Raw genomic sequence first — 25,716 nt, forward strand, 5'->3', positions numbered from 1 at the left:
ATCCCGTGTCCCGGTCGGTATCTTCGTAACCTTCGGGGCAGAGCTCGTCCCCCGAGCTGTCTGCCGCGGCCCCATAAATCTCATCGTCGTCTCCTACCTCTTCGACGTATTCAAGGCCGTGACCCGCGACTCCGTCGTCGTCTCCCGGATCCGCCTCGACCTCCGTCTCTGGTGGGGAGATTTGTAGATGGTGACCCTGGACCTCTTCGTCCTGGTCGCCGAAGATGTTCTCCGGATCCGGGGCCGCTTGCTTAGCTTCCAAGCGCACCGCGCGCCGAAGCTTGAGAGTTTTCTTGGAGCGGAACTGCGCACACAATTTGCACTTTCCGTCGTCGTGGTCAGGCGAAAGGCACTTGTTACAGACGGGGTGTAGATCGATGTGTGGGTACTTGGACCCACAGAGCGGGCAGTACTTAAACGGGCTCCGCTCCATGTCCGAAAAGGCTTGCAGTCGTGTCGCGATGAGAAGGCCTCAAAGTTCAGAGAGCGAAGAAAACTCCGCTTATTCCGGCTCCAAGAGACGGAAGACTCGAGACCGTGCGCAGACAATACCGACGCAATGAAATCGAGGCCTTTTGGCCGCTAAAAGTTAGTTTTACTTGGTTCCGACAGTAAGACGTCGAGACCACATCCGAACCCAATGGCGGAAAAAAACAATCTGGGGATGGAGCCGATGCCCATGCGCACTGTAGTCCAGGGGAGGAGCCACCTATCTCAGGATACTTCGAAGACTCTTCCAGGACAACAATGTGCAATCATCCGAGCCCAACACTAGGCGGCGATCTAATGCTAAGATATGAATTTAGCAGCCCACATGCCTCGAACACTTTCTAACAGAGGAGCCATTGCATATGTGCAATACCTTTAGGGGGAGGAGAAATGACACAGATCATAAAACTTCCTCTAGAAAAACAACTTGCAGAGTCCGGGACCAACATTCGATGGCAGGAGTATGCATAGCATGTGTATCTGCAGCCAAAACATGCTACCAATAGGACTTTACTCATCCACATAAAAACAAAAGTATGGGATGCGCCAGTCTGAGGGGGAGTAACTTGTGCTTCATAAACAACAAAAATACAACGAATGAAGTAAAATGTTCTAGGTGCAGCTTAAACATGGCGATAATGCCAACCTTTCCAAATTCTCAGTGGTAGGTGTGGATATACTAAAACTTAATTACATAAAGTGGTGCACTCAATCTTAGGAAGGCTCGGCTCTGGCTTCCAAAATCACACCAAGTTGTCAACGGAGAAGCAATCAAGCTTTTCCTGCACATCAACGTTTTATAAGTAAGCAAACATTTGAGTTTTCAAATCATTCTCAAACAGAAGCATTCCTATGCACAATAAAACATTTCGACAAATGCACACATGTTCCCATTACCTTCGATAGTTGCTGATGCACTGCATATAGACAAGGCAAAATAAATTATCTGCAAGAAAATGTTTATTCTTTGTAAACCCCACAGAAGAAATGGTGCAGCCAAGACCAAAGAATTCAACGAAAGAAGTGCCAAAAAGGCAGCAGAATCCGGGAACTTTAACACAAAGTCAGTGACAATATTCCATGTTTTTCACAAAGCTGAAAAACCTATGACAAGTTTAAATAACACTTTTATGGCGACAGGTTACACAAGATGATTCAAAAATGCAAATGACAGCAACATACACACCTGGCTAAATCTAAACGTTTTAACCCAAAAGAAACGCTGTGATTCAGTATTACTTCTAATTGAACAAACAGTTGTTTTCTACTTCATTGTTTTTTTTTTTTAATGAGCGAACATGCCAATTAACATTACATCCTTACAGGTTTAGAAGAACATGGTTCTTCCAGAATCTACTGCAGGTGTGCAGAAGCATAATGTTTGGCTTAAATGTTCTCAAATTTCCAATACAATTAGCTTTTTAGCTAAAATTCTCAAACACTTGAACAGTTTCCAGCGCAAACACTTTACTAATGCAAAATGCACGTTTTAACTGAACTGTTTTTAATTCCCTTTATTCGTTTATTTTAACTTAAAAAAACCTTCTTGGCACAATAGCTGAGTAATCACCAGCTCCGTTAATTTTCGTTAACACAATCTGATTTCAATTTTGAATCGTAGTTGAAAAATAAAGCAGCCCACCTAGTTTCAAGCCTATGCTGTACTCCTTGCCCACAAGGTGGTGTTTATACACCTTAGAAGTTGCACTTCTTTCGGTGAATGTGGTGGAAGTGTGGGCACAGAGGGAAAGAACTGGCTGGGTCAAAACAATTCTACTTACTTAGGCTCCAAAGATGGAAGGGCAGCAGGCCTGTCCCGGTAGACGCAGTGAATTCCTCCCAGTACTCTCCCTCAAGTAACTAATATGCACACACTTGCATTCACAATAATGCTTTTAATAGTATTACCATGCCTTTCAGGATACGTTTTACTCAAGGCAAGTAAAAGAACACTGAAGATTTTTTGGCTTAATTTGAGCTTAAATCTTGCATGAGGAGATGTACAGGTTAACGTTCCTCTTCCTGTCGAATGATAAGAATCACCTCAACTAATGAGCCAGTCACTGAGAAACTCTCATCCAGTCCTGAGCTTTCCTTTTACAATCCAATCTATAATTCGAATCTGATTGGTTCAGCTGAAGCTCTCAGAGTGATGGAAGCCATGACTGGAGCAGGGTTTCCAAAATGACATGGAGTCATGTGCAAACCTATATACTAGCAGACTTTTCTGAGAACTCTTTGTGTTATTGCGATAGGGCATAAATATTCTCTACCTTCTCTTTAACAACAGTGCGAAATAGAGAATATGTGTGCCGTCCTTTTCACCACAAAAGGCAATAGAAATGTTTACAAAATACACAGCCAATCCACATCGCTGCTGCAAAACGTATCACACGCTCCCTGCTCATAGCAGAATGGGGTAAACTTCTTGATTAAGACCCTGTGGGAATCGGTATTATGCACGTCTGTGTACACAAGTTACTACTTTTAGGCAAAATTGGGCACATGAAAAAAAAACGCAACCTGTAGTAAGTAAATATCTGCTGTAAAAGAGGAGGCACACTATTGTGTGAAATTTGCAGATGATGTTGTAATGAGGCTGGAAAAGACGCTAGGGTGATGGAGAAGAAAAAAAAATATTTTTAACATCAAGTTTCCCCTTGAAATGTCTTCTCCCAAGGCACTGTGAACAAAACGGTTAGCAATTCTCAATTACTAAAACATCAACGGGAATAAATATTTCACACAACAATAACCAATACATTTTCAGGTATTTCTGGTAGCTATTATTTCCCTTTTAAATATAAATACTGCCCCAAAAATTTGTTTGGTCCACTGAGGGGGTAATCAAATAATTTCCTGCAACGTATCTTTCACATATCATTATTCAATGCAACTAAATCTCAGCGTCTGGTTGCATTAGAAGACCCTTTGACTCCTAAATGTTACCATTACCGCAAGGATCAGGTTCTTGTGTGTGTCGCTTGATTGTATGATAAGGGGGTCCGGATAATAACAAAGCCCTGCATTTTCAAGAGGAAACCATTACAATACTGCCCAAGAGACAGAATTGGCTACTTGTAACAAGAAGTTTGCTTTCATGGGCTGACCCAAAAAAAAAAACCCGAAAGAAAAATAAATAACTGCAAAGTTCTGTGAGGTTTTCTAAAAATGTACAAGAGAAAATGATGGGCAGTTCTAGTCAAATCTTTGTGTCTTTTTCTGTTTAAACTACAACGGTCTTGAACAATACAATTCCTTCTTAACTGCATGAGATGCTCTTGCGAAATTGCCTTCAGAGGGACACATTTGTAGAGTAAACCAAGGTTGGCATTCATTTCTTGAGGGGCTGGTAAACAGAGGCGTTGGGATCAAGTCCGGAAGGGCTGGCCTCCACAAATTTGGAAGAGTAATGTGGGGAAACAGGGCTCAGAGTGCTCGTTGTTGATGAATACGTAATGCTCGGCATTACAGCCATAACTTCTGCAATCTTCTGTTTGAGGTCCTTGATCTCTTGATCTTTTTGAATGATTTGCCCTAAAATAAAAGATAGAAAGAATGTATTTAAATGGGATAAGGCAGTCTCACCTTCATTTAACATGTTTAATTTTTACTCCATTTATAGGATTGTGGATGATGAGGTTATGCAAAGAATGGTGGTACGGGGGAAGGGGCGGGTAAATTGGGTTTCGACCAAGCACTTGCATGACTTACCAGTTACACTTACCTGCCGATTCAGCTTTTCTTTTCACATTTATTCATGTTCACTATAGGTGCGCACAAGGTCTGAGATCAAGCTTGTTTGATACACTCCCCCATTCATAACAAAGGAAGGGCTTATTTTAGTGTACTTTTTAGGTCGAGACTAGCACATGTACAAATGTCATTGTATATATATATATATATATATATATATATATATATATATATATATATATATATATATATATATATATATATATTACCTACTGGCGGTCGCCAGTAGGTATATATAGTTAGGATTTTTTCTCTATGGGATTTTTGAAAATTCTATGTCTAATAACTTTGGCGTTTGTGTACGGAATTGGCTGAAATTTTCAGGAAAATGGAACATTTTGTTTCTGAGCAGCCCCTGAAAATTTGGGGGGGTTCGTCAAGGGGGGGCCGAGAAAAAAGGGGGGTCCCAAAACGTGTTTTTAACATTGAGTTTTCCATAGGGCGGTTGGCTTCACTTTTAGCCCGAACGGCTGAATGGATTTGCACGAAACTTGGCAAAATTGTAGGGACTGGTAGCCCGATGTGCCTTTGCTAGGTCTCAATATATGTGCTCCAGTGGATTTTGAGAAATTAACGTTCAAAAAAAGATATATATCTGTAACAGCGGACCAGGCAGCGCTCCGGTTCGCGGACTTTACGCGTTACGGAGCTTTGTGAAGCGAAGCTGATTGGTTCTCCGGCGTCTGTAAACATTCCAAACAGTCCGTAGCGGCCGCCATCTTGTCTCTCGGTAGGATCGAGAGACAAGAGGAGGCCAAAGCGAAGGGGCAAATGACCATAAGGGGGCATAGTAGATCCTCCCTGACCCTCTAGGTTTGATGTGGAGGTTTTAAAAGGGCCCCGCGGGGCAAAAAATAAATAAATAATAATAATCGAACGGCTGAATGGATTTGCACGAAACTTGGCAAAATTGTAGGGACTGGTAGCTCGATGTGCCTTTGCTAGGTCTCAATATATGTGCTTCAGTGGATTTTGAGAAATTAACGTTCAAAAAAAGATATATATCTGTAACAGCGCTCCGCTTCGCGGAAATAAAATTTTCTCTGTATTACCTAGCTGTTGCTAACACCAGTTAGCGACCGCTAGTAGGAGATAGCGACCATCTTGGGCCCCACTTTGCATGTCAGTGATATTTATCACTAATGACATGCAAAGTGGGCATGCCAAGATGTTAGCGACTGGAAACAGTCGCTAACATCGCTATCTCCTATTACCAACTTTTGGAGATATTCGCGCTAAGCGCGAATATCTCCAAAAGCTACCACCTGCCCTGAGCAGTTTTTAGCCATGTTATCCAATGGGAGGTGGATAACATGGCTAAGAGCATTAGCTCGGTAATGCATGAATATCGCTGAGTTTTCAGCGATATTAATGCATTGCGGTCGTTTTTTATGGCATTTGCGATAAACCTTGATAATAGCAAGGTTTATCTGCGATAATTTCTGACGATGCTTAGCGGTAAAAAATTCGTTGCTAAGCATCGTTAGGGATAAATATCGCTTAACTTTGGTAATATGCCCCAACGTCTGTTAACGTTCGATTCGAAGGAAATCAGGAAGTGTTGAAAAACATTGTCTGCGCCATCTTGCCTTTTTTCAAATGCCACACTTTTGTCGTGCACGGCAGTCATTTTAGATGCCTTGACCAGACCCACTCTCTGCACGCTGTCGATCCTTAGCATGGCTCCCCACCCTCGCAAGCATCTCCCCCAGGCACTGGTCACCCCCGTTCTCTGTCTTATGCATGGGTAATAAACCTCCCCCCATCTGCGCTGCTCTTCCCTGAGAATCACACCCTGTGCCCGCCCGACACTTCCCTTTCGCCCTATTCACTACCGCACCCTCTGACACTCCTTTTCCTCTGTGTCCGATTGTCCAGGCCGGTCCTAGGCTATCAGCTAGCCCTGCAGAAGTAGTTTATGGCCCCAGCTGTAAATAATCACCCCTCTTCAAAGGAGTTATAGTAGATCAAGGCCCACACTCGATGAGATCCGTCACAGCACACGCGTTCCTACTATCTGAAAACCATCCTGTATTGTGATTGGGGAGGGGACCGAGCCTGAAGCGGAAGATTCCAGGGATGACTCTTTTTACATCAAAGTTTTTACAATTATGTGTCACATTAAAAATATATAGCACTCCAACAAAGTAGTAAGATTATAAAACTTTAATAACTTATAAATATATACAACAAAACAAAAACAGTAAAAACATTTAAACATTTTTAGGGAAAAACAACGAAGTAGCGGTCGGCTGTGCGAATAGTCCCAACGCAGCACAACGTCCAGATTTCTGGACGGCACCCAGGTGATGTTGCCTGGGTGCCGCACTGATTTCGGCATCCGGCGTGGGGCGTCGCGGGGGGTGGGTCATCAGTAGCAAACTGTTGTGCGAATAGTTCCAAGGCAGCAGAACGATGGCACCAAGGTGATGTCCAGTAAGTTGCCGCACTGGTTTTGGTATCCTACAATGCTGCTCCGAATAACGGCGTGGGGCGCCCCGGGGGGGGGGGGGGGAGGCGGCGTGAACGGGCCTCTCCAGGTGGAGTCTCGTCTGTTGTAGTGGGGCGCCCCTTTACCGTTTCAGTTGCCATTCCGTCCGCTTTTGGTCCACTGTGTCAAAAGCCGCAATTCAGCTGAGTTGCGCCCACTCTTGCGGTGCAGCGATAGGCGGCTGCCACAGGACTCTCAAAATGGCGGCAGGCTCTTTCCTTTTTGGGCCTGGTCCACTGAAATGGCCCTGGGACACCTTGGAAATCGGACGCTTGTCTGTTAGGTCTTGGACCCCATTCTCGAAAGCGTCCCCTCCGCCTTGAGGATTCAACAAAAGTTTTGGGGGCCCCCGACTCCTGCAGGCTTCTGGTGGGGAGCGGCTGCCATGATTGCTCGCGGAATGACCACGACGGAGCCACGAGATGGTGGTGCTTTCATGGTGACGCCAGCTTCAGTGTGAAACATCGAGAAACAAGGTGGGGCTTTCATCGTTTGGGAAAAAAAAAGTTTTCATCCAATGAAAAGTGTTATTTTTAGGTCATATGATCAAGCCTTCCATCATTAGGAAACCAAAAGTAAAATGAACCAATGAAAAGTTTTATAAACAAGTCACATGACCTGTTATGCGGCATAGGGTATAAAATGCGGAGAAAATACGTTGGCACGTGAGGCGGCGTCAGTAGCGGACCGATGTGCGAATGGCACCAAGGTGGTGTCCAGCAAGTTGCAGCACTGGTGTGGCCATCCTACAATGCTGAAAGTCGGCGTGGGGCGCCCCGTTGGCCTGTGAGTTCGCGTCAGTAGCGGACCGATGTGCGAATAGGCCGAAGGCAGCACAACGCGCCAAGATCCGGATGGCACCGAGGTGGTGTCTAGTAAGTTGCCGCACTGGTGTGGCCATCCTACAATGTTGAAAGTCGGCGTGGGGCGCCCCGTTGGCCTGTGAGATGGCGTCAGTAGCGGACCGATGTGCGAATGGGGCCAAAGGCAGCGCAACAATATTTTCTGACTAGAAGACACCACAAGGCGCTGAGATGCCAAGATCCGGATGGCACCGAGGTGATGTCTAGCAAGTTGCTGTACTGGTGTGGCCATCCTACAATGCTGAAACTCGGCGTGGGGCGCCCCATTAGCCTGTGAGATGGCGTCAGTAGCGGACCGATGTGCGAATGGGGCCAAAGGCAGCGCAACAATATTTTCTGAATAGAAGACACCACAAGGCGCTGAGATGCCAAGATCCGGATGGCACCGAGGTGGTGTCTAGTAAGGTGCACTGGTGTGGCTATCCTACAATGCTGAAAGTCGGCGTGGGGCGCCCCGTTGGCCTGTGAGATGGCGGCAGTAGCGGACCGATGTGCGAATGGGGCCAAAGGCAGCGCAACAATATTTTTGGAATAGAAGACACCACAAGGCGCTGAGATTCGGTTAGCACCGAGGTGGTGTCTAGCAAGCTATGCAGCTGAGTTGCGTGCGCACTTGCGGCGAATAGGTCGAAGGCAGCACAACAATGTTTTCTGAATAGAAGACACCACAAGGCGCTGAGATTCGGTTACCACCGAGGTGGTGTCTAGCAAGTTGCTGCACTGGTGTGGCCATCCTACAATACTGCTCCGAATAACGGCGTGGGGTGCCCGAAGGGGGGGGGGGGAGGCGGCGTGAACGGGCCTTCCTAGGTGGAGGCTCGTCTGCTGTAGTGGGGCGCCCCTTTACCGTTTCAGTTGCCATTCAGCTGAGTTTCGGCCGCTCTTGATGCTACAGCGACAGGCGGCTGCAACAGGACTCTCAAAATGGCGGCCTGTTCTTTGGATTTGGGCCTGGTCCACTAAAATGGCCCTGGGACACCTTAGAACTCGGACGCTCGATTTTTTTTTCCTTTCCTCTACATGCAAAAAAAGGTAAATGCCCGGTACGTTATACGCTTCATCTGCCACAATGTACTCTCCAGAGGAACCGAAAAAAAATATAGTTATGGTAACTATACCATGCATCGTCATATGGAGAGGTGGCACCAATTAATTATAGTGCTGCATAAAAGAGAGATTTGGAGGAGAACCCCCGACCTGCCAGTACATTCATCAAAGAAGTGGCACTGACAGCATCAGAGGCAAGGGAAACGGTCCCAAATATTTAGAAGAACTTTGGAAAGATTAAAATGACATGTTTAGATTGTGGCAAATTAATTTCATGTGGACAGATGAGTGTTACTCTAATAAATACAGCATATGAACATCATCATAGTCGATGGTTGGTAGAGACATTTTGACTATATCCTGGACCTGCCCGTCCTCGCCCAAAATGGCGCCGGAATAAATGGGACTCGTAACTCCTTGTTGTGTACTGGTTGCAGAACCTTGAAATCACGAGATACGTATGCAGTTTTGAAGCACATGGCGGGCGGGGACGAGAATTGATTGAATATTTCGACATCCCTATTGATATTAAGTTCTGATGTGTTATTGATTACTGTACTATTGAAAGTTCGAATTAACGTCACGCATGGTACTTGCCCGCAAATGTATATCTAGATAATTTTATTGTAACTGGCCCTGTCGTATTTTAATTATAAAATGTACGTCCACCGATTCCGCAACTGTTAGACACCTTAGTTCTTGCAACCTAATGGCCCGCCCGTTACGTTCTTCTACAGTGTAAATGTCTACTCATCATATACGATTACAGTTTGCTCCGTGGCCGGCCCACGTGGTTATAGGCTCGTATTTGTATAATGAAATTTTCACAATAAAGGTTTTTAAAAGAAAACATGGTAGTAGTATATACATTGGTAAAGTTTTTAATAATAGTCACTGTTTTAGAATCATTAAAAGGCAAGTGAAATAAAGCAGACCAATTACATGAAGGGTAAAAGGTATAATACGCAGGAACGCAGTAAAGATAAATGGTCAAGGGCTGTTGTGTTTTCTACTCCTGCAACATAAAGTGATCGATAAGAATCTCATATTCAGGCGTATCGGCGACTAAGACAGCAGGTCGACCCTCTTTTGCTCAACGGCTCCGTCATGGGACGAAGAAACGCCCTTTTTCTCGAAAAAAGAATATATTTTACTTGCAGGACAGTTGTAAATTTTCCGGGAAAGTACATTAGCCTGGAACATTATAACATATATTTAAGAAAAAATAATGTTCGGAAGTAATAAAAAGCGTAATTTTTAGGTCATATGACCAAGCCTTTCATCATTAGAATAAGAAAAGTAAAATGAACCAATGAAAAGTTTTATTAACAAGTCACATGACCTGTTATGCTTACGTTACGCGCTGCGCGTCGCGCCCCGGATGACTTCCGGATGCGCTAACGCGGCGCGTCATATGACGCATTACGCGACAACGCAGGTCCAGAATATAGTCAAAATGTCTCCACCAACCAGCGGTCGGAACACAACCCCTTTCAGCAGGCTAAATAGTTCTGTTAATTGACAACAGAAGGGACAGGCAACAAGAACCATCAGTCAAAGAGGGGAGGGCTAGTTCTTCTCTACCGGGTTACATTGGGGCGCTACCGGAACTGATCGAATTGGTAGTCTACAGTGTTTCTGGATGTTTCAGACTGAAGCTGGGGTTAGCATGAGAGCACCACCATTTCGTAGCTCCGTCGTGGCCATTCCGCGAGCAATCATGGCAGCCGCTCTTTATCGTTATTTTGGGCGGGGTGGGTGGCGGAGCCGAGCTGTATTGCAGCCATCATGGTGTGGAGTTCAGTTCATCTCACTAGTTTCGTATTTGTCATGAGGGGTTGTTCTTAATGTTTCTATTTTAGCGAGGTCAAAAAGAGATCCCATTAGTGGCCTACTGATTTTGCTCGATTCCTTTTGTTTTTTTACACGATTTTTCGTTATCTGCAAAGACTAAACAGAGTATTGCGACTCTGTGTTTGTTTGTAAATAGAGAATGAACCAAAGAGAACCAATTCTAAAACAGTAAATGCTTGGATAACAATCAATCAAATGGAGAGAGAAGCAGGCACGACGTATTACAACGGGGGCAAAGGCCTGCGTTAACTACCTTTCACTATCTGCAAAGAGAGAGTACTCCTAATAGAAATGAGGGGGGGGGGCAGCATTCAAAGCAGATCAGTGTGCATAAACACGAAAATGTTTTTACTTACCACGTACTTGACATTCGACAGCTTATGATATTTGCTATTAAAAAACCATTGAAATTCACTGAAAAAACCATAGGTTATAGACCATATATAGTTAGGAATTAGCATTTACAAAACCTTGAAAATTCACTGAAAAAACCATAGGTTATAGACCATATATAGTTAGGAATTAGCATTTACAAAACCTTGAAAATTCACTGAAAAAACCATAGGTTATAGACCATATATCGTTAGGAATTAGCATTTAAAAAACCTTATTTTACCCACACAAAACCATTGAAATTCCATATATAGTTAGTTGCACTAACTATATATCGCGCACCCGCAATCCACTGCTGATGATGTCACATATTACATCATTCATGACATGGTCAGTGACATCACTGATGACATCACTGATGACATCTCAAATGACATCACTGATGACATCACTGATGACATCAATGACCACATCACTGATGATATCATTCATGTGACAATACAATGCATCTCCTCACATTTTAATATAACCTCTGTTTCACCCAGTGTTAAATACAGAGTATAATTTTTGAAACCATTGACACACCAATACTAGTTACTACATACGCACTCACTGATTCCTACGTCTACACACACCTTCACTCATTCACCCATACAATCATTCATACATACAATCACTCATCTTTACAACACTATCATATGCACTCATACACCTATACAGACACTCACAGTCTGCCACTCATCCATGGAGTTACTCACACACCTAGTCAGTCCTGTAAAGAATCAATGACACTTCCATTTTCTTGTCTATACAGTTAAACATAGAGCACCTTACATTTTCAAACATATACTAACACATACTTACCTTCTTATACAATCATTGATACAAGTACACATTGATCTGCACAGAGTCATACACCTCCCAGCCAGCCACACACACACTCAGTCTCCCATACAAATACTTGGGCAATCAATCAATAACCCATATAGTTACTCATATAGCTACTGATCAACACATGCAGCAGTTTATAGAACAACAGACATAATGATGCACAAATTAAGACAGTTTAGTCACTAACCCATGCACTCAGTGAGACACATTTAATCACTCAGTCATACAGTCAGTCATGCACCTACTAAATCCTTCGTCCAGACACTTACACATCCACTCATTCTTCAATATGTAAGACATATTTAAACTTTACAGAAACAAAAAAATCACTGGATGTTGTGATCAGTCATGTCATCAGTGATGTCATTTGAGATGTCACTGACCATGTCATGAATGATGTAATATGTGACATCATCAGCAGTGGATTGCGGGTGCGCGATATATAGTTAGTGCAACTAACTATATATGGAATTTCAATGGTTTTGTGTGGGTAAAATAAGGTTTTTTAAATGCTAATTCCTAACGATATATGGTCTATAACCTATGGTTTTTTCAGTGAATTTTCAAGGTTTTGTAAATGCTAATTCCTAACTATATATGGTCTATAACCTATGGTTTTTTCAGTGAATTTTCAAGGTTTTGTAAATGCTAATTCCTAACTATATATGGTCTATAACCTATGTTTTTTTCAGTGAATATATATATATATATATATATATACACTCCTTTCTTGCGAAAAATGAGCAGAGACCACACCGGGGAACATTAGGGAAGCTGCTTTTATTCTTGCAATGGCGAATGCATTTCGGCAATTCTGTCTGCCTTCCTCAGCGCCCAAGAGCCCAGGAAGCTTTCCACAACACGAGCTCAGATCCTGCCGCCCTCTTGAAGGTCAAGGGCAAACTCCGCCCCAAGGATGTCTGCACACCTGTAGGCAGTTCACGCTGTATCAGTGGACTGCAATACCCAGAATGTGTCAGCTTCAGTCCAGGTAGGTATTGCACAGGGGTTCAGTTAGTATTGTGGGTTTGACAGGAAAGTTCGTGCACATAGAAAACCAGATTTTCCTGCTTGTAAATAGGACCAAACACTTCCCTAGGTCCCCAAACCGCCTCAGCCTTCGAATTCGGGTGAAATGTTCAGCGGGGGCAGCAATGTGAATACACGCCTCCCACGATGCAGTTAATAACCACATCACAGCTTTTCTTCTCCCAAAGTCTGTGGCGGGTTCCGTCCTTCCAATAACTTGGATCCACAAACAGCTACAGACGCAGCAAAAGCCAGGGACGGTAGGGCCAGCAAATGAGGCGGGAATCTCTGTATCGTGTCTCTGGCTGACACGCAAATACATAACAAAACTCCTTTCTTGCGAAAAATGAGCAGAGACCACACCGGGGAACATTAGGGAAGCTGCTTTTATTCTTGCAATGGCGAATGCATTTCGGCAATTCTGTCTGCCTTCCTCAGCGCCCAAGAGTCCAGGAAGCTTTCCACAACACGAGCTCAGATCCTGCCGCCCTCTTGAAGGTACCCAGTATGCATCTGTTCTTGGCATATAGAGCTGTAGAGTCATATGCTTAAGCATAGGTTGCCATCTAGTGTTGGGTCTTGATGTTTGCACTTTGTTTTTGTTCGAAGAAGTCTTTCCAGTCACGAGGTAGGTGACTCCTCCTTTAGGAGATAGTGTGCATGGGCATCGACTCCATCCTTAGACTGTTTTGACGTAAATGATGATGATGGAGTTAGTAAGAGTAGTAAAGAGAGATGTCCATGAATAAAGTATTTAATTAAGATATTATTGCAACAGGTAAAGGTACCCGGGGAGGCAGGTGGGTGCATATGGCTCTACAGCTCTAAATGCCAAGAACAGATGCATACTGGGTAAGTAGCATTTTCCAGTCGAGGCATATGAGCTGTAGATCATATGCTTAAGGATAGACTACGGAGCAGTTATCTCCCAGAGCGGTGGATAACTTGAAGCTGTTGCAGTCGTCTGAAATAGTGTAAGTAAAACTGCCTGGCCCACACTAGCTTGCTGTGATGCTAACCCATCTACACAATAGTGTTTTGTGAATGTGTGTGGTGTAGACCAAGTGATAGATGTTCTGATGACATTGCATGTGGTCTTGGAAGGATATATGGGGGATTGGCTGCAAGTTCCAGGCAGTAACCATATTGGATAGTTTGCAGTACTCATTTGTCTGAAATGATGGAGTTCCAGACAGAGAGAAATTGGGAGAGACGTCCCCCGACAGGAGTGGAATGATTAGGGGGTATGGGATGGAAGTTACTGTTTGTTGCTGGTGGGGGAGGAGCGTGTGGAGTTGCCTCTGCTTCTTCCCTTACCATTGTTTCCTCTAAAACCTCCTCTGAAGTAACCTGTTGGTGAGGGGGATTGATTATTACCTTTGTAAGAAGAGGCAGTATCGTGTATAGGTTTTCAGAGCCACCTCTATAAAAGGAGCAGCGGAAGGAACCCCTATTGGTGGGTGACTGCAAAGGCCCCATGGACTTTGCTACCTCTGTATCTTTTTTCATTTTTTCCAGCGAGGTGTCCACTGCTGGTCCAAAAAGATGTTTCTTATCCAAGGGTTAGTTGAGGATGGAGGTTTGTACCTCAGGTTTGAAACCTGAAATTCTCAACCAAGCATGCCTTCGCAACAGTACACTGGTGTAAATTGTAAGGGCTGCTGTTTGTGCCGCATCTAGGGCACACCTGATAGATGTATTTATAATGAGCTTACCCTCTTAAATAAGGTAGTTAGCCTTAGTCTTATGTTTGTCTGGTAAGAACTGCATGAGTTTCTCTAACTCATCGTAGTGAGCCCTGTCATAACGAGCCAGAAAAGCTTGAACATTGGCAATACGCCAATGGTTAGCTGCTTGTGAAGTGACTCTTTTACTTGAGGCGTCAATGATCTTGGACTCCTTATCTGGAGGAGGAGCTTCACCTGATGTTTGGGAATTGGCTCTCTTGCGAGCATTATATACTACAAGAGAGTCTAAAGGTAACTGGCCTTTGATGTAAGTAGGGTTGGTGGGTCTCAAAAAGGAAATCCTGCTCTAATGTCTCTGAATGTGACTTCACCCCGTGGTATTGAGAAGCCCGATTAGGAGCTCAATGTATCATCTGGTGTGGAGGGTCATGGAGGGATACAAATCTGGATTATTATCTTGATCTGGATCAGTGTGATAGTCCTGCCAAGCATCAGTGTCCTGTGGGGGATCTTGATCGTCCTCCCCAGCCCCATCATCTTGTGGGTTAGGTGAAGTTGGTGGTGGTGGTGAATTTTCAGGTGAAATAAGTAAATTAGGATTAATAGGAGAAGTAGGTGTAATGTAAGGAGGAGATGGGTTAGTACCCACATTTTTCATCTTTAGAGGAATGTGGTAGTCCTCTGGTAGATCCAATTTCCTATTTTTGGGTATAGCGGCCTGAATATGCCCCGTATCAGAGTGAATCACCAACTTCTTCTGTTTCAGATCCGAAATTGATTGATTGGGCCGAGGTTCTTTCAACGGAGTCTCTTAATCCTTGGTTGCCTGTTTCGGCGCCGAAGGTTTTGGCTCTGAGCCTTTTGGTGCCGGTTTTGTGGCTTGGACTTGTGCTTCAGTGCCGAAGGTGTTGGGGTGGCACCGAGCTGGGGTCGGTTCGAGCCCAAACCGGAAGGCTTTTCTTTATGTTTCGGAGCCAAGCCCGAAGGCGGGGTGTTGGAAACCTTTTGTAGCTTTTTTTTAGCTTGGGAGGCAAGATGGCGAACAGCTAACGGCGTCGCGAGGGAGCACCGCTGAGCCTCCCCTGATTGAAGCGCAACTGAGACTGGAGACACGATAATTAATCTCCAAAGCAATCGTGAAACTTCAGACTCACTTAAAGATGAAAAATCTATGAGAGAAATGCGGCTGAAAACTGCAACCGGGAAAAACCCACCTTTGGTCGTTATAGCCGCAATCTATCCCTGCCTCGAGGGCGCACTGCCTGCTCGGAGCTCCTGGGTGAGGGCTGACCTGCGCAGCTCCTTCCAAGCGCATCTTTACTATGGAAAGCTTCTGAATGAGCTGTTTGTTCTCTGTGTTGAACAGAGGAGGCGATTACGAGGCGTACAAAGGATCCGCTCCAGAAGCAGAGGAGGTAGCGGTGTGGAAAGCAGGGCAGAGATACAGGGCTTCAACCAGCGCATTCCCCGGCAGGACACACAAGTGAGAATGACTGGCAAAGGGGCGAGAGGAGGCAAGGGTAAGATTGCTCCAATACCCTCACAGCAAGGCGCAGTACAGCCTAATACCTCATTAGCACTCACACGCTTGGCTAAAAAGCAGGACAGCACGAACATGAGTGCAAGAGGTAGAGGAGGGGGTGAGAAAGGGGAAAATGGGAGTAAACCCCTGCAAGAGAAAGACTTAACCACTAATTCTACGGGGGGAGAAAAAAGGAATAACACTCGTACAACTAAAACAACCGACAGCTCTCAACCTTTAATCTCCACTAGTTTTGCAGCTGTGGGAAACCTCAGGAATGCTAAACAGGCTGTCTGCAGCTTACTAAAAGGATGGCTCTGATAATTCCGCATTAGTTGGTCCAGTGGAAGTAACCATGGCAGCAGTGGTAGAGGGAGCTGCTGGCTCCGCTGGTAATGTGGCAAGCAATCACAGTAGCACATCTGTGCAAACGAGTGCTACAACCCCGACTAAAAATACTACCGGGAATACCACCCTCCAGCACCGGACGTGGCTCACTCACTTCTAGACTAGAGTCAGAAGACGCCAGATAATCAAGACAAGTTTTTCTCGCTAACTGAAGTAACAGACAGCAGTATCTCCCCATCGAGTGGGGAAGACGGCAAGAATTGGTACAGTACCGGCACCCAGAGAAGGCACCAAAAGGCTACACAAAAAATGAAACAGCGACAGGGTGCAGGGAGGGAAAGACCTATAGGGGGATGAGAGCCCCAGTGAGCTGAAGTGGGATTATATTAATACCCCTCTCATACTGGCCTCGGGGGTACCAGCGAATGACGGCAGTGGCATCGGTAGTGACAGCAGTAAGACGGTGGAGCTGGGTGAAGCCACCTTGTCAGTTGTTCTGAAGTCCATAAAAAGCTTTCAGGATGAAGTCAAGGCTGACAACCGACTATCCCGCATGGCCGCTAAAAAAACAGCAAGGGGCTGTCAGAAAGGTGGGGAAGACCTGTGCCGACATAGCTGATCGAATGACTATGGTAGAGGGGAGGACCGAGCAGTTGGAAAAGTAGGTATCTACACTCCAGACACAGCATGTTGAACATAAGGGATTGGTAAAAGATCTGATGTGGAAGATGGAGGGACAAGAAAACCGGCAGAGACGCAATAACCTCCGCTTCATAGGAATCTCGGAAGGCGCAGAGAAAGATGATCCTAGGAAATTTATGATCAACCTGCTAAAAGGAGCGTTCCCAGAGCTGCAATCATGGGACCTGGATAGGGAGGTTCAAAGAGTCCATAAGTTTCCCCTGTTTCCTGGCTAGCATGCATCCGCATCACAACACCCGCGGGCAATGCTTTTATTTTTGGGGAATTTTATCCTCCGCCAAACCTTGTTTGACCTGGCTAGGACAACAAAGAAACAAACATTCGAGGGAGTAACTTTTTTTACATGACCTGAGCGTAGGTGGAGGCTCCGGCAGCTTTTTGATCCATTCCAGAAACTAGCCAGGCTGAAATAGTATTTAAGGGGGCTCTCCGCAGTTTTGTCTCGGAGATACAGGCACAAAAAAATAACTTGAGGAACCTTCGGGACACAAAAAGTAATATGTCTTAGGAACACAAGTATATCTCTAACCTAAGTGAACTGTCTTTAGCAAGATAGGTTCTGAGGCCGTGGACTGGAAGTATTGTTGTTGCTATTGTCCCAAAGACTTATTGCATGGCTTTTTCTAAGGGTGGCGGAGAGCATGTTTGATTTTGTTTTGGGGGCTTTTTTTTCCTTCTTTTTGTGGTGAGGTAGAGGGGGGTTTCTCTCTTCTCTCTCCTCGGGGAAGTAATTGCTTTCTGAAAAAAATTTGCTTATCTTACAACATAATGTCTCAGGAGTCTCTTGAAAAAGATAGAAGTTGGGGGAGACCCAGCGGGCTCACGGGACTCTGTATGTCGGAAGTCACACCCCTGGCGCGGCCAGGTAACTTCCAAAAGTGGTGGAGGGGGGTGGGGGGTAGGGCTGGTGGGGGGGACAGAGGGGAATGGGGCAGGCAGGAAGGGTGTAACTAAAAAAGGGAAGGGTAGGAGGTGAAGGAGAATGTGATAGTGTTCATAAGCACGGAATGCATTAATCTAATAAGATGGATCTTTTAAGAGTATTATCCATGAATATCTGCGGTCTAAATGATGTTAAGAAAAGACAAACGGTGATAGTAGCACTTCAAACATGGGGAACAAATATTGTGTGTTTGCAAGAAACTCATATCGAAAGGCCACAAAGACATATCCTTAATTCGTTGGGATATCGGCTATGTGCCACATTACAAGGTGCTAGGGTAAGGGGGGGTCGCAATTTTAGCTAGGGGTAAGGGGGTCACCCTTAATCATTCCAAAGTTGATAAATTTGGTCGTTGGGCAATAACACAATGTCAGTATGGGAGTGGGCAAAAGCTGACCTTGTGTGCCATATATGGAAGCATCCATGATGATGCATCAGTTATTGAAGAGATCTCAAACGAACTAATGCACTGGCCCTTGCCTTTGATGGTCTGCTGGATTTTAATACTAATCTGCCCAGCACTTGGTCCCTAAATGAGGGGTGGCACTACATATGGCGTAAACCCAAGGTTTTAAGGCTCTGAAACAACTGTGCTTGTGTCATGGTCTAGTTGATGGATGGCAGATTTCAAACCCTAATGACCCGGGGTTTACATATTTTTCCAACCCACACCTCACCCATGCGAGACTCGCTTACTTTTTTATCTCTAACTCAATTAAATCAAAATGCCAGGTAACGAAATTACCCCGGATCCTTTCGGATCATAATCCTCTTATCTGCTCTCTTGCAGTAGACACTAGAAATAATACACTTAACACATGGACCTTTGAGAAAGCTTTGCTGCTAGATGAGAATTATTGTAATTATATGAGGGAGTGGATCCCAAATTTCCTGTCTGATAATGAGGGAAGTGCCTCAATTGAAGTCATCTGGGACACGCTGAAAGCAGGGATACGGGGGGAGACTTTGCTATACTCTCTTAAAAATAATAAACAAGCCAGGGCAGCTATGCAGGGGCTACAAGAAAATCTTAGAAAGTCTGAGGAAGAACTTATAAGTGGTACAAGTGACAATAACCTAAATAGAAAGGAAGAAACCGAAAAACTGCAGAATCAATTGGCAATCGTGAAAGCTCAATTTTTTTATATTTTCACTGAAAAAGCAATAAAAAAGCACTAGCCCAAAAAGAGATGTTTTATGAAGTCAATGAACAAATAGGACATCAGCTAGCCGTGCGTATGAGGCAACAGGCCACATCCAACTTAATTCGTGAAATTCAGGGATCTCAGGGGCCCTCGAATCGAGGATCCTAAACTTATAAGAGGCGCTTTTTGGCGGTTCTATCAAGAATTATATTCGGAAGCCCGGGGGGGTGGGGGGTCTATCAAGCAAGAATTGAGGACTACCTGGATAACTTCTGGCTTGTTAAGTTCAATACAGAGGATGCAAATAGCTTAGAGGAATCACCCTCGGAGGAGGAAATATTAAGCGCAGTTAAAAATCTACCTTGAGGGAAAGCTACTGGGCTAGATTGCATCCAATCATAATTTGATGCTGTATTTTTAAGCCAGATCAAAAATGTCTTGGTCGATCTTATCACGCATATTTTTAAGGGGGGGCGCCCGCCAAACTCTTGATCCCGGGCAAAGATAATCGTCTTTCCCCCAAAAAAAAATCCTGAACAGCTTGGATCATACCGCCCCATTACCCTTATCAATTCAGACCCTAAAATGTATGCGAAAGTCCTGGCCAATCGTATTGCCCCATTAATTCATAAAGTAATCTCTCCAAGCCAGCACAGCTTTATTCGTGGTAGATCCACCATCAATCATATTCACCGAGTAATTACTCTGTTTGATGGTAGGGAGGTGGCAGGGGACCCTATGGCGCTGGTTTTGCTGGAAGCGGAAAAAGCGTTCGATAGGGTCTCCTGGCACTTCCTCTGGGCAGCAATGTCCAGGATTGGGATCCAAGGAGGCTATATTCAGGCTGTAAATTGTATGCAAGTCCTAAGGCCGTAGTAATGGTAAATGGCAATCTAACAGAAGCAATAGTAATAACACGGGGGACACGACAAGGCTGCCCATGTTTCCCATTGCTCTTTGCAATTTATATTGATTATTTCTTAAGGCGATTGGTGGAGGAAGCGCAATTAAGCCGGTTATTTCTAATAGTTTTCCTACTAAAACATTAGCCTATGCGGACGACATCGCTATTGTGACAACTGATCCAAATTTGGCCATGCCCGCAATAGAGAATGAGGCAAAGCAATTTGGAGAAGTTTCTGGATACGCACTTAATCAGGGGAAAACTCAGATTGTTCTAAATAAAAAATGCGTGATGAGAGATGTACGGGTGGTGGACCAAGCAACCTATCTTGGGGTCTGTATAACATCTGATCTTGATAATCTGGTCAATATTAATCTGAAACCGATGACTGCTGCAATCCAGAAAGACCTTAAACGTCATGATAATTTACATCTTTCTATTATAGGCAGAGTAAACGCGATTAAAATGGTCTTCCTCCCCAAAATTCTATACTTATTTAGAACAATCTGCTTTAGAATTTTCGACAACCTGGTTTAAGTCAATTGATCGGCTATTGTCCAGCTTTATCTGGGCATATTCACAACCATGGCGAGCCCAGCAGTTCCCTATTCTCCAAAAAGAACGTGGTAGGCTAGGTCTCCCGAATCTGCAGGCATACTATTGGGCAACTGTTCTGTTATACAGCAAAGAACTGTTGGAGAATAACTGGGCAGAGGGAGAAGGGGTAGCCCCTACGCCTTCCACCTTCCAATTGGTGCTAGGAAGGGAGAGTAGTGGATATTGGTGGAGACACTTACATGACAGCCACTTCAAAAAAGTTAAATTTAAAACATTACTCAATGGGCTTAAAGTATGGAAACATATCAGGAAAATGTTTGGGATAGGAAGATTCTCGTTTTATACTCCCTTAAAAAATAATCCTGATCTCCCAGCCATTTTTAATGATAATTATATGCTTAAATGGCATGGGGCAGGAATTACACAGGTAGGCTGTCTCTTCTCCTCTGTAGGGATCTATTCTTTCGAAGAACTGAAAAATAAATTTGGGGTGGACTGGCGCGACTTTTTTAAATATCTCCAAATTAGAGATTTTTTGACACGTAAGACAGGTGGGAAGGGAGGTATTGGTAAAGTAAATTTAATAGACACATTATTATCTGGCATAAGGAATAAGATTGGGGGCATTTACTTAGCCAATAACGCTATGTTTCCTGATGATATGGAAAAAATATCGCAGAAATGGTCAGAGAAAGCAGGAATTTCAAATAATGAGTTTAACTATGCTTATGAATTGTCACAAACAATTTTAATGTCGACCAAGCTCCAGGCACAATTTTTTAAAACATGCTTTTTTCTGTACTACACTCCTGATAGAATTGCAAAATGGTGGACCGGATTGAGTAGATGCTGCCCCAGGTGCAAGCTATATTGTGCAGATTGTATACATATTTTTTCTACCTGCGAGGGACTAAAAGCTGTTAAAACGAGAGATAGAGAAATTTCTATATAGAATTTTAAATACTACAATTGTATTTTCTAATGGGGTTATTTTATTGGGGGCTGCAGACCCCGGAGGCTCTAATGTAGGCCATGAACTTACCTTTATTGCAATGGCAGTGTTCAGGCTCTGCATTGCCTCCGTATGGCGTGAGACTGATGCCCCCACGTTTCAACAATGGCTAGCGAGATTTCTCGCTTTGGCTAATATAGAAATTGCTATCTATAAACGCAAGGGCAGGAAACGACGGAAAAAGGGTATAAAATCTGGTCCCCTCTGATTGCTTGGCGTCAATCTTTAGGCTGCTCGGAGTGAGGTCGAAAATTGTAGTATTAGTATAAGCATATAAGGGCATTACTGGCTAGATTAGTAGTGTGTCCTCTTTTTTTTGTGATATTGTTACGAATTACTCATGTTATTTTTCCAAGTATCCCTTTTAATATGTACAGTTTGCACTGTGTGTATATTCTTTCTTTTGGTGTTAACCTGCACTAATTTTTCTTATTATGGCACACTTGTCTGCCCGGGAGGGAGGGGGGTGAGGGGCGTGGGTTAAAATACAGTTGTTGTAAAATCTTAATAAAGATATTAAAAAAAAAAAAAGGGAAACCTTTTGTCGGTGCCGACCTCGGCTCGAAGGCAGAGGAGGGACCGGAGCTTTTGTCTTAGGTTGTGTGTGTGGGGGGGCAAGGGGTTGGCTTTACTCACGGTACTCTGACCAGGAGTAACTTGCTCCTCTTCTTCGATGTCCGAGTCGTCCTCGAACACGGAGAAATGTTCTTCCTCTACTTCGGCTCCTTAGGCATGATGTTCAGAGTCGGACTCTTCATCGGAGATGTCCGGTGGGGAGCCGCTTTGCTGTTGCATCTGGTGGCGTCGAGTCCAACGATCACTAGGAGTCTTTTTCGATTAGAACGATCAGCACGCGCCGCAGTCTTTCTCGTGGTGTTCCAGGGACAGACAGAGGTTGCACATTTCGTGCAAGTCGGTGCGTAGAAATTTAGCACAACACCTGGGACATAACTTGAATGGAGTCTGTTCCATCACCTGCTAGAACGGTTGGCGCGAGTAGGCCCGACGGCCTTCCACGAGTTTTCCGATATAAGATTTTACAGTTGAGACAATACGCGATGAATAGGGAATTGCGGTCGATAACAATGCCGTCAAGGATATGGATTGCGAGCTGAAAGGGTTCAAGAAATGGTGCCGAACCGGAGCGCAGCAAAACACATCCGAACCCGATGGTGGAAAAAAACAATCTAAGGATGGAGTCGATGCCCATGTGCACTATCACCGAAAGGAGGAGTCACCTACCTCGCGACTGGAAAGACTTATTTGAACAAAAACAAAGTTCAAACATTCGGACCTAACAGTAGATGGTGATCTATGCTTGCATAGATTCTTCAGCTCATATGCATTGAGCATATATATATTTTTTTCCCCTTCAGTGGAACAAACAGAGGCTGAAAGAACAATGAGGAAGTCATGTGCACCAGATGCTAGCAGCAACACAGTGGCAGCCAAGTATGTATGTAGCGAGGGGGGCCCTATGTCCGTTGGCCATGATGCCACAGGCAGTTCCTCTGCGTACATTGTTAGTGTATCTCTACAATATATCATATCTTGCAACCATTGCTGCTATTTTGGAACATTGCGTTGGCCCCAGTGTACCGCCACCAGCCTCTTGGCCAGCAGAAGTGCCACTGACACAAACCGGTGTTCTTGAGATTTTAGCTTCGTGAGCAGTCCCAGCAAACATACCTGAATCCTGCAGTCTCCCAAGTTCCCATCATCAAACCCAGTTCCCCTACCACCTTCAGCCACAATCCCTGGATATCTGCACATTTCCATGCTAGATGTATGAAATCTGCATTCTGTTCCCCATACCTCTGACATTGCGCCTCCTCACGCGGGACCATATCTACAGAGCCTTGCAGGAGTGTTGTACATTTGCTGCAGATATTTAAAATGTACGAGTCATAAATTGCAATTGGGTGGGGGGGGGTCAGTAGTTCAGTAAGTGTACAGCAGGATACTCATTCCTCCCATGTCTGAGGCGTGTCTAGCTGCGGTTCCATCTCCTTAGTGCCGTGTCTGAGCGCACTGAACTGTCCGCCTGTATAGCATTATACAGTTTAGTGACCATGTTTTTGCGGGTTGGGCTAGTAAATAGTATCTGTAGCGCATCAAGAGCAGGGGGCTCATCAGGGAACATGGGATTGAATATGCTACTTACCAGTATGCATCTGTTCTTGGCATGTAGGGCTGCTGACATTCATATCTATAGCATAGATCGCCGCCTAGTGTTGGGTCCGGATGATTGCACATTGTTGTCCTGGAAGAGTCTTCGAAGTATCACGAGATAGGTGGCTCCTCCCCTGGACGGAATAGCAGGGACTTATTGCTTATGAAGGCCAAGCCCCAATTTCTATGAATCCCTGTTCAAATACATGTCCCCCGTTGTCGTAATGCTCACCTGTTTATGGGTCGATAGACTGCCCTCGTCTTGTGACTCTGAGAGGGCCGGATGATATCCCAGGGGAAGTGAAGGTGCATATATGGGCAATTTGTGTGTTTCGCACCTAATGTATGCCATGCTGCTATGGTGCAGTGAAATGTGTCTATCTCGGTGCGTGGGGCACCCTGTGGGTGTGGAGGACAATATTTCATAGCAGTATGGGGTGCGCTCTTTCTGCTGGATGAGAAGCAAAAGCTGGAGGTTGATACAAGTAGTGCACATATTGCACTTGCACACAAAATACAAATAAAGACCTGGTGTGCCAAACCAAGCCCGTTCATACGGCAGTACCAGCACCTGCCAAGCAATTCTGGGCTGCTTTCCTGCACACGGCAGACAAATCAACTGCGTCTGCAATTTTTTGAAGAGGGTCTATGGTAACTCAATGGGAATGTTGCTGAAAAAAAGAGGAACCGTGGTAGTATTACCATTTTCCTTATGGCCACTATCTGCAAAGGACAATAACCAGCTTATCCACTTTTCCACTTGTTCCTCCAGCCTATCCATGGCTGGACCATAGTTTTCCCTGACCACTCTCTCGGGCTCATGATGGATCGCACCCCCAGATATTTAATCGGATCTGTACACCACTTTAACGGATAGTCTAAATCTTGAGGCTGTGTACACATTGTCAACGGGATCACATACAATTTTTCCCAGTAAACACTGAGAGCAGAATACCGTTCAAATCGGAAATACTCCCTTAGAAGTGGCGACTGATGTGTACATGGTTTCATGAAGTACCGGACCATGTCATCTGCATATAATGGCACTCGTATTGGACGCTGGCTCAATCTGAGCGCCACCTCTGCATGCCTCTTGCGCACAACACATGCCAGTGGTTCCATCTCTATTGTAAAGAGGAGTGGTGAGAGAGGGCAACCTTGTCTGGTGCCTCTATATATGTGCAGTACCGGCGATGTATGCCGTTTACACGGACCCTTGCCATCGGATCTGTATATAATAGTTTAATCGACCTCACAAACCCATCTGGGATATTCAAGCGCTGCAGGATCGTAAAAAGGTACTCCCATTCTATTGAATCAAATGCCTTGGTGGCGTCCAGCAGTATTGCCACTTCTTCTAGGGTCAACTGGTGTGAAGCGCAAATATCATGCACAGGTTCTGAGCAGTTGATCGCGTTGGAAGACATCCGAACTGGTCTGTTAGCACGACATGCAGCATTAGTGGTTGTAATCTATAGGCGAGGATCGTCGCTAAAAGTTTTGCATCTACATTGATGAGTGAAAGGGGTCTGTAGGAGTCACATCGCTCCGACTTTTTATCTGGCTTGAGCAAGGTGGCTATCAGGGAATCATGCAGCGTCATAGGGAGAATTTGCTTATTGTACGACTCCATATACATTGCATGGAGATGGGGGCGGGGGGGATCATATCCACATATTCTTGATAGAATTCACCAGTTAGTCCGTCTGGACCTGGAGCATTCCAGTTGGGTAGAGACCTTATACCCTCAAGCACATCATTCAACTCTATAGGTTGTGACCGATATTCTCGTTGTCCTGGCAAAAGCCATGCCAGGACAATGTCTTATAAGAATGAATTTATCTCAACTGTCTTAGACGATGCATGCGTGGTGTACATGGTCCCATAGAAATCCATGAACTCCTTTAGGATGCCTGGTGTATCATAATGTCCCACCCCATTATCATCTACTATTTTTATCACCTGTGTC

The 25,716-nt window shown here is 44.7% G+C and overlaps 1 protein-coding gene across 2 annotated transcripts in view; it reads right to left on the minus strand.

Moving 5' to 3' along the window:
- Positions 1 to 1,431: 1,431 nt before the first annotated feature.
- MACO1 (macoilin 1) overlaps positions 1,432 to 25,716 on the minus strand; it is a 349,950-nt gene continuing 325,665 nt past the window's right edge. For both annotated transcript variants that reach the window (XM_078682713.1, XM_078682714.1), the window contains exon 11: positions 1,432 to 4,026. In XM_078682713.1, coding sequence (XP_078538839.1) covers positions 3,824 to 4,026 — 203 coding nt within the window. In that variant the 3' untranslated portion in view covers positions 1,432 to 3,823. The remainder of the gene's footprint in view (positions 4,027 to 25,716) is intronic.

Source organism: Lissotriton helveticus, chromosome 3_1, assembly GCF_964261635.1.
Source record: "Lissotriton helveticus chromosome 3_1, aLisHel1.1, whole genome shotgun sequence".
NCBI lineage: Eukaryota > Metazoa > Chordata > Amphibia > Caudata > Salamandridae > Lissotriton > Lissotriton helveticus.